At 41.3% G+C, this 20,100-nt stretch overlaps 1 protein-coding gene and 1 long non-coding RNA gene across 2 annotated transcripts in view; both read left to right on the forward strand.

The window, feature by feature from the left end:
- The window catches only part of LOC145357037 (uncharacterized), a 447,747-nt gene that overhangs the window by 279,633 nt on the left and 148,014 nt on the right, over positions 1-20,100 (forward strand). The gene's annotated exons all lie outside the window — the stretch shown is intronic.
- LOC145357035 (immunoglobulin-like and fibronectin type III domain-containing protein 1) overlaps positions 1-20,100 on the forward strand; it is a 79,139-nt gene that overhangs the window by 34,513 nt on the left and 24,526 nt on the right. The window contains exons 12-17 of the mRNA XM_080210087.1: positions 3,129-5,567; positions 7,319-7,443; positions 12,878-13,019; positions 16,652-16,948; positions 18,362-18,661; positions 18,784-18,957. Coding sequence (XP_080066213.1) covers positions 3,129-5,567; positions 7,319-7,443; positions 12,878-13,019; positions 16,652-16,948; positions 18,362-18,661; positions 18,784-18,957 — 3,477 coding nt within the window. The remainder of the gene's footprint in view (positions 1-3,128; positions 5,568-7,318; positions 7,444-12,877; positions 13,020-16,651; positions 16,949-18,361; positions 18,662-18,783; positions 18,958-20,100) is intronic.

The following is a 20,100-nucleotide window of genomic DNA, read 5'->3' on the forward strand; positions in this document are numbered from 1 at the left end:
TTCTACAAATCTTTGTATCATCTGCAAACTTAGCAACAGTGCCTTCAGTTCCTTCCTCCAAATCGTTAATGTATATTGTGAAATGTTTGGTCCCAGCACTGACTCATGAGGCACACCACTGATCACCGGCTGCCATCCTGAGAAAGACCCCTTTATCCCCACCCTCTACCCTCTGCCAGTCAATCAATCCTCTATCCATGCCAGGATCTAACCATTAACACCATGGGCACTTAATTTAATATGCGGCACCTTGTCAAAAGTCTTCTGGACATCTATATAAATTACGTACAATGGTTCTCCTTTATCTAACTTCCTTGTTATCTCCCCAAAGAACTCCAGCAGATTTGTTTGACATGACCTCCCCTTAACAAAGCCATGCTGACTCAATCCTACTTTATCATGCACTTCCCAGTACTCCGCAATCTCATCTTTAATAATGGACTTGCCAATGTCTGAAGTCAGGCTAACTGGCCTATAATTTCCCATCTGTTGCCTCCCTCCCCCCTTGAACAGCAGTGTTACATTTGCTACTTCCAAGTCCTCTGGTACCCTCCCTGCCTCCAGTGATTCAGGAAAGATCCCTACCAATGCCTCCACAATTTCCTCAGCTATCTCTTTTAGAACCCTGGGTGTAGTCCAACTAATCCAGGTGACATATCCACCTTCAAACCTTTCAGTTTCCCCAGAACCTTCTCTTAGTGATGGCCACTACACTCACCTATGCCCCCGACTCTCCTGGAGTTCTGGCATCCCACTGGTGTCTTCCACCGTGAAGATTGATGCAAAGTAGCTATTCAGTTCTTCTGCCATTGCTTTGTTTCCTACTACTTCTCCAGCCTCATTTTCCAGTGGTCCATTGGCTGTTTTTGCCTCTCTTATCTTTCATATATTGAAAAACTTTTCTTTTCTTCTTTTATATGACTAGCTAGCTTACACTGATATTTCATCTTCATGACCCTCCACCCCCCACCCCCTCAGCCATTGCCTTTTTAGTTGTCCTCTGCTTGCTTTTAAAGGCTTCCCAATTCTCTGGCTCCCCACTAATCCTTGCCACTTTGAATGCTTTTTCTTTTGCTTTTCTGCTGTCCTTGACTTCCCTTATCAGTCACGGATGCCTCGTCCTCCCCTCATCTGATGAGGGCTCTCATTTGAGGCAGACTGATTTGAATTCTCTTTGCCAGTCAGAAGCCAAACTGCGGGGTGGTTGGGCGTGGAAAAGATGACGTTAAAAAGAAGTGGTGAACATATCCACTTCTTCAAGAAACCTTTAACATAAGAAATAGTAGCAGAAATGGACCACATTTCCTCTCAAGTCTGTTTCATCATTCAACAATAAATTGGCTATTTTTTTTAACTTCAACTCCACTTTCCTGCCCTATCCCCACTCCATTTGACTCACTTAAAGTCCAAAAATCTATTGATTTTAGTCCTAAATATACAAACCATCTGAATGGTCACAGGCCTTGGAGTACATAGTACTCTAAAGATTCACAACACTGAGGGAAAAGAATGTCTCAATCCTAAATAATGGACTCTCCAATCAGGTGAAAAAAGTCTCTCAACATTAACTCTGTCAAGCCCTTAAAGAATGTTGCATGTTTCAATAAGATCAGAAGTGATGAACTGGTGATCCGTCTTGGCCTCCTTCTTAAGTCACAAGCATCACAGATGCCAGTCTTCAGCAACTCAGTTCAGTCTGCATGACTTCAAGAAATGGCCAAGGCACTGGATACAGCAAAGGCCCATGACAATTTCCTGGCAGTAGCACTTAAGACCCAGAACAAGCCTTGGCCCTAGCCAAGCTGTTCCAGTACAGTTACAAAATGGCATTTGCCTAACAATATGAAAAATTGCTCAGGTAGTCTTGTCCACAAAAAACACATCAAATACAATACAGCCAATTGCCATCCCATCCGCCTCCTCTATAATCATCAGCAAAGGGATTGAAGATATCATTGACAGTGCTATCAAGTGGCACAAACTCACAAAATGCCTTCAAGTCACAACAACATGTTTTTGGCAACATGGACCTTTGGAAGTCAATAAGGGTCGCGATTTATAAGGCCATGGTGTTGACCACCCTCCTATAATGTAGCAAAACTATAATGCCTAACAATGCCACTTTAAGATCCTTGAGAGTTTCTGTCAGTGGTGTCAAATCCTGGGGGTCAAATGGGTGGGCTGCTGGAACAACACTGTTGGTCTCCATGAAGCTACATCTACCAATAATGAAGCCCTCTCCTGCAGAGCCAACTCTGATGGATGGGTTACCATTCATTAACAAATCTTCCTTCAAACTGATAGATTGACTCTAATTTGCAAGCCCTAATCATGTGTAACATCTTGAGTGTAACTTATCAAATGCGTTCTGAAAATCTAAATATAGTGTAGCCACAAATTCTTTCTTAACTACCAGTAAATTAGACTCTCAAAAAATTCTAATAGATTTGTCAAACATAATTTTTCATTCATAAAATCAGGTTGACTGCCTAATTATGATATGATTTTCTATGTGCCCAGTTACTCCATCCCTAATATTGGATTTCTAGCATTTTCCTTATTGCAGATGTTAGGCTAAACAATCCTTTTTTCCTGTTTTCCCTTCCTCAAACAGAAAAGTTACTTTTGCTACTTTCTAATCCAAGAAGAAGAGATAATACAGAAGCATGAATGTGAAGGAGGGCCCTATGCCAGTGGATCAGGGACATAATTGGATACAATTTATGCTAGATATATAGGAGAGCATCATCTGACAAAGTTAGAAAAGATGTAGGAATTAAGACGAGTGATTATGGATGTAGGGAGCAGAAGATAAATTGTCACATCATTTTTAAAATTATGAAAATTATCAGTTGCTCTTAAGATAATGACGTATGAAATATGCAGAGTTGTCTGGCAAAATTTGCTGGAATTTGATTTAGAGTCAGCTTTCTTTGTCACTTCTGTTGTGAAACTTTCCAAATATTTCAATAGTTTTATGAAGCCTTTGCAATGTTTAAATTGTTACAGGTGTACCTGCTAAAATAGCTTTTAATTTTCAATTATTTTTTCTGATAATTTCTGTTTTTTTAATAATAATGCTGCAGTTATTTATGTTTACTAACAATATAAACTAACTCTTATTTTAGAAAGTGAAGATACTGCCTCACCATCATCATCTTTAGACATTCATATGAAAGAACGACTGGGTGATTCAAACAAAGATGGTTTAGAAGGCAGAAAAGATTCAACACGTGACAAAAGTTTAATGGCTAAAGATGGTCTGAAGGGAAAAAGTGACAACTCATCAGAAAATGACAGCATGAACTTTGGTAGAGGAGGTTTGCTAAGTTCCTCAGCTGGTGCTACCAAAAATGGCCAAGGTGGTTATGACAGAATGGGAAAAGATGGCAGTAATAGTCTTGGAAAAGATGGTATGGATGAAATGAGCAAAGATGGTATAGACAGTTTAGGTAGAATGGGAAAAGATGGCAAGGGTACAATGCATGGCATGGGAAGAGATGGTAAAGGCAGGCTCAATGGGATGGGAAAAGATGGCGAAGGAACACTGGATGAACTGGGAAAAGATGGCAAAGGCAGGATGGGTGGAATGGGAATAGATGGCAAAGGCAGGATGGGTGGAATGGGAATAGATGGAAAGGGCACATTGCATGGGATGGGGGAAGGCAGCATAGATGGAATAGGAATAGATGGCAAAGGCAGGATGGGTGGAATGGGAATAGATGGAACGGGCACATTGCATGGGATGGGGGAAGGCAGCATAGATGGAATGGGACTAGATGGCAAAGGCAGGATGGGTGGAATGGGAATAGATGGAAAGGGCACATTGCATGGGATGGGGGAAGGCAGCATAGATGGAATGGGAATAGATGGCAAAGGCAGGATGGGTGGAATGGGAATAGATGGAAAGGGCACATTGCATGGGATGGGGGAAGGCAGCATAGATGGAATGGGAATAGATGGCAAAGGCAGGTTGGGTGGAATGGGAATAGATGGAAAGGGCACATTGCATGGGATGGGGGAAGGCAGCATAGATGGAATGGGAAGCGATGGCAAAGGCAGGATGGGTGGAATGGGAATAGATGGAAAGGGCACATTGCATGGGATGGGGGAAGGCAGCATAGATGGAATGGGAATAGATGGCAAAGGCAGGATGGGTGGAATGGGAATAGATGGAAAGGGCACATTGCATGGGATGGGGGAAGGCAGCATAGATGGAATGGGAAGCGATGGCAAAGGCAGGATGGATGCCTTTGGCAGGCTCGATGGGATGGGAAAAGATGGCAAAGGAACATTGGATGAACTGGGAAAAGATGGCAAAGGCAGATTGGATGGGATGGGAAAAGATGGCGAAGGCACATTGCATGGAATGGGAAGAGGTGGTGAGGGCAGGATGGATGGAATGGGAAAACATGACAAAGATGAAATGGATGGAATGGGAAGAGATGGCAAAGGCACAATGGATGGGATAGGTAAAGATGGCAAGGGAATGTTAGATGGACTGGGAAAAGATGGGAAAGGCAGAATAGATGGAATGGGAAGAGATGGCAAGGGAATATTGGATGGAATGGGAAAAGATGGTAAAGATGGAATGGGAAGAGATGGCAAAGGCAGGATGGATGGAATGGGAAAAGACGGAATGGGAAGAGATGGAAAAGGCAGGATGAATGGAATGGGAAAAGATGGTGAGGGCAGGATGGATGGAATGGGAAAAGATGGCAAAGATGGAATGGGAAGAGATGGCAAAGGTGGGATGGATGGAATGGGAAAAGATGGAATGGGAAGAGATGGAAAAGGCAGGATGAATGGAATGGGAAAAGATGGTGAGGGCAGGATGGATGGAATAGGAAAAGATGGCAAAGGTGGACTGGGAAAAGATAGCAAATTCAGAATGGATGGAATGGGAAAAGATGGTGAGGGAAGATTGGATGGAATGGGAGGAGACGGCAAAGGCAGAATGCATGGAATGGGAGGAGACGGCAAAGGCAGAATGGATGGAATGGGAGGAGATGGCAAAGGCAGAATGGATGGAATGGGAGGAGATGGCAAAGGCAGAATGGATGGAATGGGAGGAGACGGCAAAGGCAGAATGGATGGAATGGGAGGAGATGGCAAAGGCAGAATGGATGGAATGGGAGGAGATGGCAAAGGCAGAATGGATGGAATGGGAAAAGATGGTGGGGACAGAATGCATGGAAGTGGAATAAATAACCTTGCAGGTTTGGATGGCAGTGGAAAAGGCCAAAATGGATTAGACGCATCAGGGCAGAGAGGAATGCAGAATAAGTCAGCTGATGGTCTGTCAGGGCACAAGGACTCTACCGGTGCTGGGACAGGTGGTGGAGGTCAATATGGTCCGAATGACATGTCGGGTGATCCATTATCACTGGGCAAACAAAAAGGTTTGCTGGGAAAAGATCAAATGTCAAACCAAAATGAATCAGGGAGTGATCAAGGCGTGTTGACTTCTGATGCATCTCAGAGACACCTGAGTGGGAGTTCTAGAAGAAGAAAAGGAAAACTTTCTGAAAGTGACATTGAAGCAGAACAGAACCGCAAGAACAAAGGTAAGAGAGCTGGAACAAACCTTTCAAGAAATGAGTCAAAAAATACATGCTTCTGTTTATAAAGCACTATGAAAGAGACAGAATCCATAACTGTAACTGGATTATTAGAAACTCAGAATGATTAGAGCACTGAAAGAGGTCATCTGGCCCATCATGTCTATGCTGGATCTCTGAAGGAGCAATTTACCGAGTACCATTCCCCTGCCCTCTCCTTATAGCCCTCCATCTTCTTCCTTTTCAGATAGTAATCTAACTGCCTTTTGAAAGTCTCAGTTGAACCTGCCTTCACCACAGTCTCGGGCAGGGTATTCTAGCTCCTAACCACTTGCTGCATGAAAAAGTTTATCTTCATGTTGCCACTGCTTCTTTTGCCAATGACCTGTTAAGTCATCCCTCCACTAATGGGAATAATTTCTCCCTATCTCCTCAATCCAGACCCCTCATGTTTTTGAATATCTTTATTAAATCTCCTCTCAACATCTTTTTTGAGGAAAATCTCAACTTCTCCAGTCTATCTACATAAAGGAAACTTCTCATCCCTCAATGTTCAAATTTATTTGTCTTTCACTGAAATCTGGCTTTTTAGGTTATTATTTTTAAAAGTTGCCTGAAAGCGTTTGATTCATTCGAGAAGTAATCTGTCACAGTTTTATTAGTTCAACTCAAAATTGATATATCATAAAAAAATCAATTATCACATTTCAATCAGTGTATCTAGTTCACCACCTGTGAGTAACTTGATGACTTTAAAAGCTACACAGAACCATTTACTAGATATATCTGAGTATAGAAGTCAACTTCTTATCTGAGAACAGGCTTATTAACGTACCTGCTCCTAAAAAAGGTGGATTTTTAAGTACCTCATCAAAGATACAGGCATAGTTCATTCATATTCACATTGATGCTAAATTTGATCTGTGGCGTGACCAGATTTGAGGACAATGCAACCTTCTAGTGCAGTGCTTCTTTAAACTAGTTTTTAAAAATCATGGAATCACAAATTGTGCTTGAAATCCTGCAATTATTAGCATTGGTTAGGGCAATTTTGGTGGCATTATGCTTTTAAAAAAGTGCTACCAAAAAGAAATGCCAGGTCACAATATTGTTCAAATGCTCTTAATACTAATTTGACCCAGCACGTGAGATGGCATATTTATAGCTGGATGTATTGTATAGAGGTAGGCCAGGTTATTAGTGTTAGGTATAGGGGAGAAAACTCTAAATATCTGGACACATTTCATATGGCACTTGAAATAATTTCCCTATATCACGAGAACATGTAACTAAAGAAATTTTGGAATATCGAATAAATAGAATCATAGAGGTATACAGCATGGAAACAGGCTCTTTGGCCCAACTTGTCCATGCCATCCTTTGTTTTTAAATCCCTATGCTAGTTCCCAATTTGTTCCCTTTATTAGTTCCCAATTGCCCGCATTTGGCCCATGAACACTCCAGTGCCACCATCTGCTTTTTCATTAGGATGTAACAGTAACTTGAATCATAAATACTTGTTTCATTTGAAGAGTCAACAAAAAGCTTTGACCTCAACTAGAATTTTGTTCAAAATCAGATATTACCACAACATGAAAGTTTCAGGAAACTCAGACCTGATTGATATAGTGAGTTAACATTTTGTAATATAAGAAAAATGCACTTTCACATTCAATATGTTAACTACTCAAGTGCAAGTTAATTTCTAATTCCAACAAATGTACTTTTACATCTCGCTTTCTCGTGGATTATCACAGAGCCAGCTCGACGTTTCAAAAGCGGACTTTTGGATGTGAGTGCTCGAAAGGGACAGGCAGCTGAACTTTGCTGCACAACAGCAAATGAAAATGTGCAAGGCATCTGGTTTAAGGATGGCACAAAGGTAGTTCAAATTTCTTTTTCCTATCGCTATTAAAGAGTTAGTAAATTAGAGCTGCTGTTTACAATAAAAATAAAAATTTTGGTTTCCGCACTCTCTGATTCTTATGTTTTTTTTCCTAAATAATTCATGGGACGTGGATCATATGGACAATTTACCATTTATTTCCCACCATCTAATTACTGTTGAGAATCTGGTGGTGAGCCGTCTACTTGACTACTGCTATCTTTGTGTACAGGTACTCCCATTGTTAAGAATAGCATCCCAGGATTTTGATCCAGCGGTAGTGAAGGAATGGCAATACATTTCCAAGTCAGGATAATATGTCACTTGGAAGGCAACAGGGAGGTGGTGATATTCTCATACGCCAGCCACCCTTGTCTGCTGGGTGTTAGAGATTGTGGGTTTCAGGGATCCTTTTAGAAGAGCCTTGACATGTTGCAGATGGTACACCAGTGCTGGAAGGAGTATGTGAGGTGGGGAATGGGCTGCAAATCAAATGGATCACATTGTTTTAGATCTTCTTTAGCATGAGTTGAGTTCCACTCAAACAGGCAAGTGACAGTATTCCAGCAGACTCCAGACTTGTGTAAAAGGCTTTGGAGAGTGAGTCGGTGTTTATTTGTTATTGTCACAAGTAGGCTTACATTAACACTGCAATGAAATTACTAGTCGCCACAGTCCAGCGCCTGTTTGGCTACACTGAGGGAGAATTTAGCATGATCAATGCACTTAACCAGCATATCTTTCAGACTGTGAGAGGAAACTGGAGCACCCAGAGGAAACTCACACAGACACAGGGAGAACATGCAAATTCAACACAGACAGTGACCCAAGCTGGGAATCGAACCCAGGTTCCTGTCGCCGTGAGTGATTCATTGCAGAATTCCCATTACAGAAGATAGTGTAGAGACCATCTTCTGTCGTCAGACTCTTAAGTGGTAGTGGTCTTGTTAAATTTCTGGTCAAGGATGATCACCAGCATATTGATGTTTGGGGATTCAATTCTGATAATGTGATAGCAGGCCAAGAGAATGTAGATAATTCTTATTTGCTGGATACAATCCTTGCCTGCCACTTGTATGAAGTGAATATTTCTTGCTACTTATCAGTCCAAGTCTGAATATTGCCCAAGTCTTGTTGCATACAATTATCATTATCTAAGAAGTTGCAGATGATCAGGACATTGCCAAATCAAGAGTGAATGTCCCCACTTCTGACCTTATAATGCAAGGAAGATCCTTGGTGAAGCAAATGAAGATGGTTAGGCCATGGACACTGCTCTTGGAACTCCAGAAGTGATGTCTGAAGGTTAAATTGATTTGTCTCCAATGACTACAATCCTCTTTCTTTGCGCTCGATAGAATTACAACCACTGCAGAGTTCCCTCCTCCCTCTAATCCCCATTGACTTCAATATTAATAGTGCTTCTTTATACTACATGGGATCAAATGCTGCCTTGATGCCACCTCACCTCTTTTATTTAGCTGTTTTGTCTATGTTTGAACAAAGCATGTAACGAGGTATGGAGCTGAGTGGCTCTGACAGAACCCAAACAGAATCAGTGAGCAGGGGATTGCTAAATGCCTCTTGATAGTTCTTCGTCCTTAATCGCTTTCATCACTTTATTGATGATTGAGAGTAGACCGAGGAGGGTACTAATTGGCCTGATTTAGATTTTTCCTGTTTTTATGAGCAGGACATCCGGAGCAATTTTCCATTTCATCCATTAGATGCCAGTATTGTGGCTATACTGAAATCACTTGGCTAAAGGTGTGGCTAGTTCTGGAGTGCAAATTTTCAGCAATAAAACCAGGATGTTGTCTGAGCTTATAGCTTTGCTGTACATACTGCTGTTTCTTAATAACAGATGAAGTGAATCAAATTGTCTGATGACTGGCTTCTATCATAATTGTGATCTCGAGAGGAGACTGAGATAAATCTTCCAGTCAGTATTTTTGGCTGAAGATGACTGCAAGGTGAAAATCATCAAGCTTAGATTTTTCGTACGTGCACACAATCTTGTTTTCCACTTCCTTGAGAATTGAAATGGTCAAGAAGCCTCCTCTTCCTGTCAGGTGTTTCATTGTCCACACTATTGATGATTGGAGTTGACAGGACTGGAGAGCTTTGATCGGATATGTTGGTTGATGGATCACTTAGTTGTGCTTGTTGTGTATTTGTTTTGCCTATGGCCCTGGTGCTGCTCCTGGTAGGCTCTCCTGTACTCCTCATTGATTTTGATCAACTAACTTGCTGCTGCTGATGATGATGATGATGGTAGAATGAGGGAAATGCTGAGCCATGAGTTAGCTTGTGGCTGAGTACAATTCTTCTACTGTTGGCCCAAACACCTTAGTCTCAATTGTGAGCTGCTAGATCTGTTCTGACTCTATCCCACTCAGCACATTGTTAGCGTCACACAACTTGATGGAAATTGTCCTCAGTGTGAAGACAAGGTCTCATCTCCACTAAGACCACGTGATGATCACTCTTGCCAATACTGATGTGAGCAAACGCATCTGTGATTGGGAAAGTACTGTCTCACAGCACCAGGGACCCAGGTTCAACTCTGGCCTCAGCTCATTGTCTGTGTGGAGTTTGAACGTTCTCCTGTGTCTGCATGAGTTTCCTCCGGGTGCTCCAGTTTTCTCCCAAAGATGTGCATGCAGGTTAGGTTGATAGACTCTGCTAAATTGACCCCAGTGTCAGGGGGAGTGGCAGAGTAAATATGTGGGGTTATGGGAATAGGGCCTGGGTGGGATTGTGATTGATGCAGACTTGATAGGCCAAATGGCCTCCTTCTGCACTGTAGAGATTTATGGGTTCTATGGATTCTATGACAGATAAATTATTTGAGGACAAGGTCAAGGAGGTTGTTCCTTAAGTGACAAAGACCCAGAGTGGCATTTATATCCTTCAGGACTATACCAACTTTGTTAATGGTCATGGTGTAAAGTCACTCTTGATGATGAACATTGCAGTCTCCCACCCATAGCATATATTGTAATTTTTCTGCCCTCAGTACTTCTAAATGATCTTCAACATGGAACAGTACTGATCCATCAGTTGATGGAAGGTATTAAGTGGCAATCAGCAGGCAATTGCCTTGTGCCATGTTTGATCTAATGTAATGAACCCATGTGGTATCTTGAGTCAATGTTGAGGATTTCCAAGGCCATTTCCTCCTAACTGCAAAAACCTGAAAGGCACCAAAAGAGAAACTGCTGGAAAATCCCAGCAGGTCTGGCAGCATTTGTAAGGAGAGAAAAGAGCTGATGTTTCGAGTCCAGATGACCCTTTGTCAAAGCTGACATGCTGCCCCTTGGTAGGACAGTATATACTTAACAATTGTGTTAGAGGAGCAGAGGACATTGGCTGAAAGGCATGATTCTGTGAGTATAAGCAAGTCAGCCTTGATTGGTCAGCATTTATACCTCCTTCCGCTATCACTCTCTATCTCTTGTCTACTCCAGTATTGTGACATTTTATTGTCCTCATTCCTCTAAATTTGACCATCACTCTATTTTCGTCCTCCAATAATTGTGTCATTCCTAAGCCAGTCTCAGTTTGCAATTTGAATTGTAAATTATTATGAAAATGAGAGTATCCAGAAAGACTGGGATATCTTTTCACACACAAGATTCATGTAGATATTAATGCAAACCAAATTAGAACTGCCTCAGACAGAATGATGAAAAAGATCCCTGGAAAAATGATTTTCAAACCTCAGTTTAACAACAAACTTCTTAGCTTGGTAAGACCATGACTTAAAAAAAAACTTCAGGCAAAAGAATGTTCTTCATGCTATTGTCATGTGTTCTTATTTCAGTCCTTTGGTTACCATGCTGTCACTCTTGTTTCTGGGTTAAAAATCCTTTCTTGAATGGCACTGTATCATACAAAAAAGGATAGCTCATTGTGCTCTCCCAAATTAATAGTTTGTTGTCATGGCAACTGAGGCCTTCTACAGTAGACTAGGTATTGAGGTGATAATCATCAGTCAAACAGCAAAGAATTAATTTTTGTAATATCACATGCTGCTTTCAGTTATAGCAAATATAACAGTTACATTTCAGATTCATCAACAAAAGGGAGTTTGGCCAGAGGATGATCCATATTGGCCAACAATGCCTAAAGTAACAAGGTCAGAAAAATTCAGCAGGTCTGCCAACGTCTACCACAGTGATGGGCAACCTAGGTGTGAGTGAGTGGGCCGCATGAGTGGTCTGCCTTCATCTCAGTGGGTCACAAGATTGAAATTGGGCTGAAATTCATTAACCATGACCCCATGAGTAAGATTGAACACATGTCGAATATTTCATAATGAGTAATAGAGAATGCTTAATCAATTATATATTAATGGAACTTTTACCAATTTGAAATGGAGAAACAAAAGAAATATTTAAGCTTTGGACGCAAAGGGAGCGCATGGCTTTCACAGTTAACGTTGTGTGTAATCAGCAGGCATGTCACTTCACTTGTCCTTGTTTTACGTGCAAACCACCAATATTGATAAGAAAAGGCCATGCAGATGGAACTCGGCAGAATGTGGCAGCCCTGCACATCGGCATGGTCGACAAAATGTCTCAAGACCCGCAGTTAGAAAACTGATGGGCTGCATGTCGCCCTTGGGCCACAGGTTGCCATTTCTGACCCATCAAAAGAGAAATAGACTTAACATTTCAAATCCATGGACTCTTTGTTTGTCAGAACATGAAATTTTCTGGCAGCCCTGCTGAGTTTTTCAGCATCCTCTGTCCTTGTTTCAGATTCCAACATCCACAGTATTTTGCTTATTTGAATGCCTAATATGCTGTCCTGTTCAGGCAAACCAAGAGATTGTATTGCACTTGTTGAGATCTCAAATTGGCAAGCCTGATGTGTTTCTGTGCTGCAATCACGAAGTAATTGTGTCATTTATAACCTACTTGATGCTTCCACTGAAGTAAAGGAGGGAGGAGATTCAGATGACTTATCTTCTAGTAATTATTCAGGATCTGGACATTGTTGGCAATTTATTATTCATCTCTAGTTGACCTTGACAAGATGTTGCTGGACTATCTTCTTAAATCACTGCAGTGCATATTCTGAAGATACTCCCACAATATTATTAGAGACTGAGTTCCAAGACTTTGAGCCACTCAGAATGATTGCATTGTGGACTGTTAGGTTATTGCCAAGTGGTGCATTTTACAGGCCAAAGTGATAAAGTTATTTCTATACCTTTGCTGGTGGCAGGACAAACCAAGGGTGTGTAAAACGAAAAAGGAACTTGGTAAGCAGTTTTATTTGGATTTAATAATGGAGAATTTTATTATAATACACTACAGCAAATTACAATGCAGGTACACTGTAACTCTTTTGTTCTCTTATTAGAAATACTTCAGAAGTTTTTAAAACTTGCCTATATTTGTTTATATTTGTGTGATTGTAGATTACTTCAGGAAATGGAATAATAGCTACCCAGGAGGGAGCTGTACACAAATTGACCATAGAAAATGTCCAGGAGAAAGATTCAGGGACATATAAATTTGAAGCTGATGGAGGAAAAACTGAAGCCTCTCTGTTTGTTGAAGGTAAATCGCAATGTTTATGAAAGTAACATCACCTGATTCAATTCAAATCCACAGTAAAACTAACAAATATTCACAACAGCAAGAAAAAGGAGAATTTGAATCTGACCTATTGCTTTCACTTCCTCTCAATACATTCCTATCATAGAATCCCTACAGTGCAGAAGGTGGCTATTTGGCCCATCAAGTCTGCACCGACCACAATCCCACCCAGGCCCAATTCCTATAAGACAACATATTTATCCTGCTAATGCCCTGACATTACAGTCAATTTAGCATGGTCTTTCCACCTAACCTGCACATCTTTGGACTGTGGAAGGAAACTGGAACATCCGAGGAAACCCACGCAGACATGGGGAGAATGTACTGTTAGCGCGAGTGGGCGAAACGACCACTACAGACTTGGGGTGAAGTTCAATAACGGCACAGCTTTATTTTCTTTTACATTGACAGAGAAGCGCTGTCAGGACATACAATCGGACTGTCCCGAAAGCGCTCTAATGATCCCTCACGGCAGGCTATAGTTATACCTGAACTTCGGTGTAGTTTGCGATTCAAATGCTAATACTTTGTTTATAGTATTTGACCTTATAGTATTCGATGTTTTCAAGTGTTGGGGAAATTGCTTTAGGTGTGTGTTAATCGTTTTGTCTGATTGGTTATTAATGGTCTAGAATCTTCGGGGTTTGAACCATAGGCGTGTCATTGATCTCAAAAGAGGTTTGAGGGGCCAGGGATGTTTCCTTACCTATGCTAATTTTTAAGTGTCTCCACGGGTTGTTTGACTGTTTTAGAAGTGCTGATTTTGATGGGGTGGGGATGTGTTTTTTTAATTTAGTTCCTGTAGGTGCCATCCTGTCCAGCTTCCCTTGTGTACTAGTCCTCATTTGCATTCTAAAAGCATGCTCTTACCTGCTAGTCTGTGTCTGTTACTTTGTGATTTTTAGTGGAGAGGCTCTGAGTGTAACTTTAGTCTGCTTCCATATTGTGTGCCCAATTTCATAAAATTTGTTGTCCGATAACAGTACAAATTCCATACATGCCAGAATTGGACTCGGGTCCCTGGTACTGTGCGGCAATGGTGCTATCCACTGTCACCGTTCTGCCCCAAATGAAATAACAATGCAATGTTAAATTTAGAGGCTATAAAAATCTATGACTAAATAAACTGCTTCACAATGTGACTCATAGATCACCAACATTTTCAAACACCTAATACATGCACATTTCATGCTTCAGATTTTCATTTTTTACAAATTCGTTCCTGAAATCTTACATCTTGCAAAAAGAAAATTGAATAGCCTTTATGTTTCCACTGAGCTTGCAGATATGACTTGAAATCATTGCCTGGAGATAAGCCAGCAGTGCAGTTAATAGCTTGGTCTTGCAAAGTGGCTAAGAACAAACTGACAGTGCTTTTGTATTTGACCAAATCAGTGAAGTATTATTTCATTTTCCACTGAAGCTTGAAAAAACGATTTCATGTGCTTTGACATATTAGCACATTTGAATCTGACGGTTTAGTGCTGCCTGAATAACAGATAAAGTATGGCATTGCTACTCAAGTTTGTTCAGACATAGGAACATTTATGCAATATCCTTTGCAGACACACTGTCATTGGACCCCAGATAGGTTTATATTTTGGAGGCAGCTATTTCACTTTGTGTTATGTATCAATCATTTAAGTTTTGATCTTTGGTGGCAGAATGGGAAGAAGTAGTTGTGGGAGGGGGGAAGCAGACTCACACACATATAAATGCTGACAAAGTCTAACTGGGTGAAATAATCTGATTCTGTGCTGTGAACTATGCAAACAGACAAATGCCAATTAACATGTTTAAACATACCATTTGCTATGTTTTCTTTTCCCTAATTAGCTATAGCCCATGTGTAAATTCCAGAAAGAACTTCCATTTATATGGCACATTATGTGCCTCTTAGGATATTTTGAAGTGCTTTGTATTGATCAATTCTAAAGCAAACTTTAGTCCTTTCAAATGTGCTCCAGGTTCTGCTGAACAAACTCTTCCAGCCACCTTCATTAGCTTAACTCATTAGTACATGTGTCCTTATTTTTTTGCCACATAAAAGCCCATGGTATAACCGGTAGTGTCACGATCCCAGCTGATCCCAAGTCAGATCCACAGTTGAACCTGTCTTAATAGAGCTTACCTTTTCTAGAAAACCACAGAGGAAGGTTACTGAACAAATTCACAGGAATCTGCTGATGGACTTTTAACACAAAGAAAAAAATATCTGTTAAACAAGAAAAATGGACTATATCACACCAGGCAAAAAAGGTTAGAAAGATTTCAATCCAAGAAGATTAGTCAATTTCCTGACATCCCCTTACCCAGCAATGCATTTACAGATGCGCAATCCATGAAGAGTTACCACTAGCTTGGACACAAAGGTTCCTTGCTTGGAATTGGCCCACTTGAAAATAGTTTTCTTCCAGAAATTTATCGAACATTCACTTGATGCTTCACACTCAACTCATAGCCTTCCTGAGGCATCCAAAAATAACACTTTAAACTCACCAAGTGAGATTCTCTGCTTCCCAGCCACGTGTTTCTCAGCTGTGGGAGACAGTGCACCGTTTGCTGGTGGCAGGGTTCTTTGTTGCCATCAATATCAATAGCATTTCCCATTAGTGTCAACCCATGCTACTGGAATACCCACAGGAGTGGGTGCATTGCTGGTGGAACTAGAGATCCCACCTGCGTGAACAGCCAGAGAATTCCAGCCATTATTTCAATAGCAATACCTCTAAACTGATCATTTTACTGAGTCCTATAACTGACTACTGAGTTTACCACTGTCCCTCCAGCACTGTGGCACAATAGTTATCACTCCTACCTCATAGCGCCAAGGACCTAGATTTGATTCTACCCTTGGATGACTGTCTGTGTGGAGTTTGCACTTTCTCTCCGTGTCTGCATGGGTTTCCTCTGAATGCTCTGGTTTCCTCCCACAGTCTAAAGATGTACGGATTGGCCATGCTAAATTGACCCTAGCGTCAGGGGGATTAGCAGGCTAAGTGTATGGGGTTATGGGAATAAGGCCTGGATGGCATGTGGTTGATACAGGCTTGATGGGTTGAATTGCCTCCTTTTGTATTGTAGAGATTCTATAATTCTCGAGCCTTGCATTAAGCTTTTCTCAGACAGCTGAACAATCCCTGTCTTTATTCTCTGACACATGTTGAACTCTTCCCTGTCTTTCTCTGTTTCACATGACCACTGTCATGAGGCAAAAGCCCAGTTTTCCCTCCTTTGTGCTTTTTTTTCCCAAAAAAATCATTAAACTTCGAACCCCTATTCAACCTATCTGTTTATCTTCAGGGGACAAATCCAAAAGACTGACCTTTCAGCCATGGGTCCACCCAGATCTTTAGGCACCGTGGCTCACAAACCATGTACATAAAACTGAAATCACTCTACTTACCTTAACGCAAAGATATATATATATATCTGAAAATTCTACTTAAAAAGTACATGTTCATCCAAATAGCAATATGAACTGATCAGCAGGTCACATAAAATTCAGCATAATTAAACATTTCAGTTCAATAGAATTTAGAGCTACTAGATGATTGTAAATGATTGTCTTTGTTGTTACTGTTTAATATCAGATCCTCCAGAGTTTGATCAGGATGTGCTTGACCAATTGGAAAAGAAAATCACAGTTGTTAAGGCTGGTCAAACGGCAACAATGAAAGTGCCATTCTCAGGAAAGCCACCAGTAAAGGTATCTTGGTATAAAGATGGGGAAGAACTGTTTGAAGACAACAGAATTAGCATTGACACAAGTAAAAATTTTTCACGACTATCAATCTCCAAATGTAATCGAAAGGATAGTGGAAACATAACAATTAAACTGAAGAATGAAAGTGGTACAGCAAGCGCAAACGTTAGGCTGGCTGTCACTGGTAATGTATTTATACCTTGCTGTTTTCTTTATTTTGCTACTTTTATTATTTTTGTGCTAGTTTTGCAGTAGTTATATTTATGTCATCTTCAATATTGGCTGGAATTTTACCGGCACACCAGCCAGGGACGGGCAAAGCTATATGATGTTCTTCGTTGGCCTTGGGCAGGATCGTACGAAACTCAGGCGGATGTGCCAGTAAAATTCCGCCCATTGTGTTCGGCTTCGTGATCCCTTTGTTTATATAATAACTTTATTTAGACTATACGCAACCTCTTATGATGTGGGGATAATGATGTATACCCTCTCCTCTCACAGAAGTTTACTCTTTTTAGGCCCCTAATGTTGACTGGCTAGCAGGTAGGAAATGGGGGCTTCTCATTTGATGGTGCGTTCATCTAAGGGGCGAAAAGCTAATCCTATGCAGCATGGTCGAGTTTAGAAACTGAGTGCACCAGTGCACCAAATCTGTGCCTATGATTTCAGTTATTAGTGCCTCAATCTGTTGTTACTGTTTAATATCAGATCCTCCAGAGTTTGATCAGGATGTGCTTGACCATTCCTGACCAGTAAAACCATTTTGCGGAGGTTTGAATACTTTGAATTTACCATTTGAAATGAAAAGCATGCATTTTAATGGCTGGCATATCATGGCCCAAGCTTCTGCATTCCTACTGGACATACCTGCCATCTCTTCCTAGGGTACCTATCTTTAAGGAGTCAGGAGACTCCCTGTGTTAGGAGCTCCCATATCCTTCCTGTCACAAGGATCTAAGTGGATGCTAGGACACTCACTGATAAAGGCCAAGTGATGACCTTCAAAGAGTGATAAGCCAGGGAAATGACCTGGACCTCAAAGACCGAATAATTGGTGAATTTACCTTTAAAGTCAATGCAAACTCCTTACCAAAGGGATTACCTGAGGCCAATTTTCATGTTTCAGGCTTAAGTGCTGGCATATTTGCTGGATATGGAAGCAGAGACCAGATTTCCCAGCAGTTTGGAGCAAGTAGATACTGATGGTGCAGGCATTGTCATGTAGATGTCCAACAATTCATTCTAACAAGGTTATTTCCCTTTGAATATTCCAGTAGAGTCAGTGCTGGGGGGCATCAATTGCCCTTGACTCTGGTACAAAAATCATAATTGAGGGCATGGTCATTTGTGTATTTTCTTTTATCCATGATGGGCTTAAATAACAAGAATTTCAGCAAAGCATTATTAAATTGTTATCTAATTATGTAACTCAGCATTGCAAAGTTTTATAACGTGTCAGATTTAAAGAAGCATCAACGAGCAGCAAAACATTTGTTGACATCACTTGACTACAGGATATTAATTGCTTTGGCAGAAATATTGGTATCTAATTTCATTTAAATAAATTATTGAAGATATCATGGGTGTCCTGTTTCAGATAAACCACAGGCACCTCAGGGGCCTGTAGAAGTCCTAGAAAGTTCTGGCAATTGCATTTCCTTTAAGTGGAAGCCCCCGAAAGATGATGGTGGGAAACCTATAGATTGCTATGCAATCGAAAGACAACAGATGGGTAGAAGTACATGGACCAAAGTTGGTGAAGTGAACAAGTCAACAACAACATTCACTTCCGACAAAGTGGAGCATGGAAAGAATTACAAGTTCAAAGTTTGGGCAGTGAATTCAGAAGGCGTAAGTGAAGCATTGGTGTCTGATGTAATCAGAGCTGGTAGAAAAGGTAAGTTCTTGTAACGTTGGGCCATTGTATGGTTACATTTATGTACAACAGTAGGACAATGCAATAATTTTCATTCAAAATAGCTTCCAAATTTAAAACTTAATGCAAATTTTTTTTTCCAGCTGTCCCTGGACCTTCAGAAAAACTAAACATCTTGAATGCAAACAGCAAGTCCATTACCGTGTCATGGACTCCACCACGTAATACTGGTGATTCCAGAATAATTGGATATATCGTAGAAAAGCGCAAGAAAGGTAGCAATACCTGGACTGCTGTCACTGATACTCCAATCACAGGTAAGGGCAAGGGCTGGATTTTAAAAGTGACATTGAGACCCCGACATCGGGGTAAAAAGTGACTCCACAGCCCCCGCGTGGTACCCACTCAGCAATTTTACCATATGCAGTCTCTGGCAATCTGTGGACACGCCATCCAAAAAGGACAGTACAGTGGGACCTGATGCTACCAGCCCAGTCACAGGGCTGGAAGCTCTGTAGACTTTGTAGCTCCACTGAGAGACGTGGTTGCTGCTGAGGTACACATGGGACCTTGGTCCTAGTAAGTAATTAAAGAAAAAAGACTAAAATTCACAGGGAACCCCTTCCTCTTCACTTCCCACAGCTCCTCCATTGTTCCATTCAAACATCTCTCCAGACTACAGAAGGGAGGCCACCTCCATTTAGCTGATAGTCTCCCCTCCTCCCACAAAGCTGAGGGCAATGTAGAATTGTCACTAACTTGACCATTAATTATGTAAACCCGCTGTCCTTCCCTTACTTACAATGAGAAGCCTCTCTGCATCTGGTCCCACCATCACTAAAATGCCCTAATGACAATCTGGCCCATCTCTCCAGGACTTTCCCACCCCAGCTCCCCAGGCTGGCGAAAAAGCTGACTCAACACTCATAATACTGATGCCATAACAAAGATACGGTGGGGGCAGGGGGGATTGTCTGGGCTCCCTGTGGCATGAGGTAGCACACCGTTCACCAGCGGCAAGATTTTCTGGTCCTGCTGCTGATGGGATTTCCCACTGACTCCACCCCACACTGTCAGGAAACCTGTGGCAGGGTGCACCGTCAGCAGAACCAAAAGATCCCACCAGCATGAAGAGCTCGAGTATTCCAGCCACAGTTTAAAACTATTGTATTGAATTTTTTTTATAATTTAAATGCATGATACATAACTCATATTTAATACCTAAAGTTTATTTTGAAAGTTTCTTTTTTAATCAGTGTCACAGTAGGCTTACATTAACACTGCAATGAAGTTACTGTGAAAATCCCCTTGTCGCCATAGTCTGGCCTCTGTTTGGGTACACCGAGGGAGAATTTAGCATAACCAATGCACCGAATCAGCATGCCTTTCAGATTGTGGGAAGCTTGGTGGAAGTGTTATTGGGTGAATAATCTAGACATCTGGGCTCATTGCTCTGGAGC

Source organism: Carcharhinus amblyrhynchos, chromosome 22 (assembly GCF_965287045.1).
Source record: "Carcharhinus amblyrhynchos chromosome 22, sCarAmb.v2.hapA, whole genome shotgun sequence".
Lineage (NCBI taxonomy): Eukaryota > Metazoa > Chordata > Chondrichthyes > Carcharhiniformes > Carcharhinidae > Carcharhinus > Carcharhinus amblyrhynchos.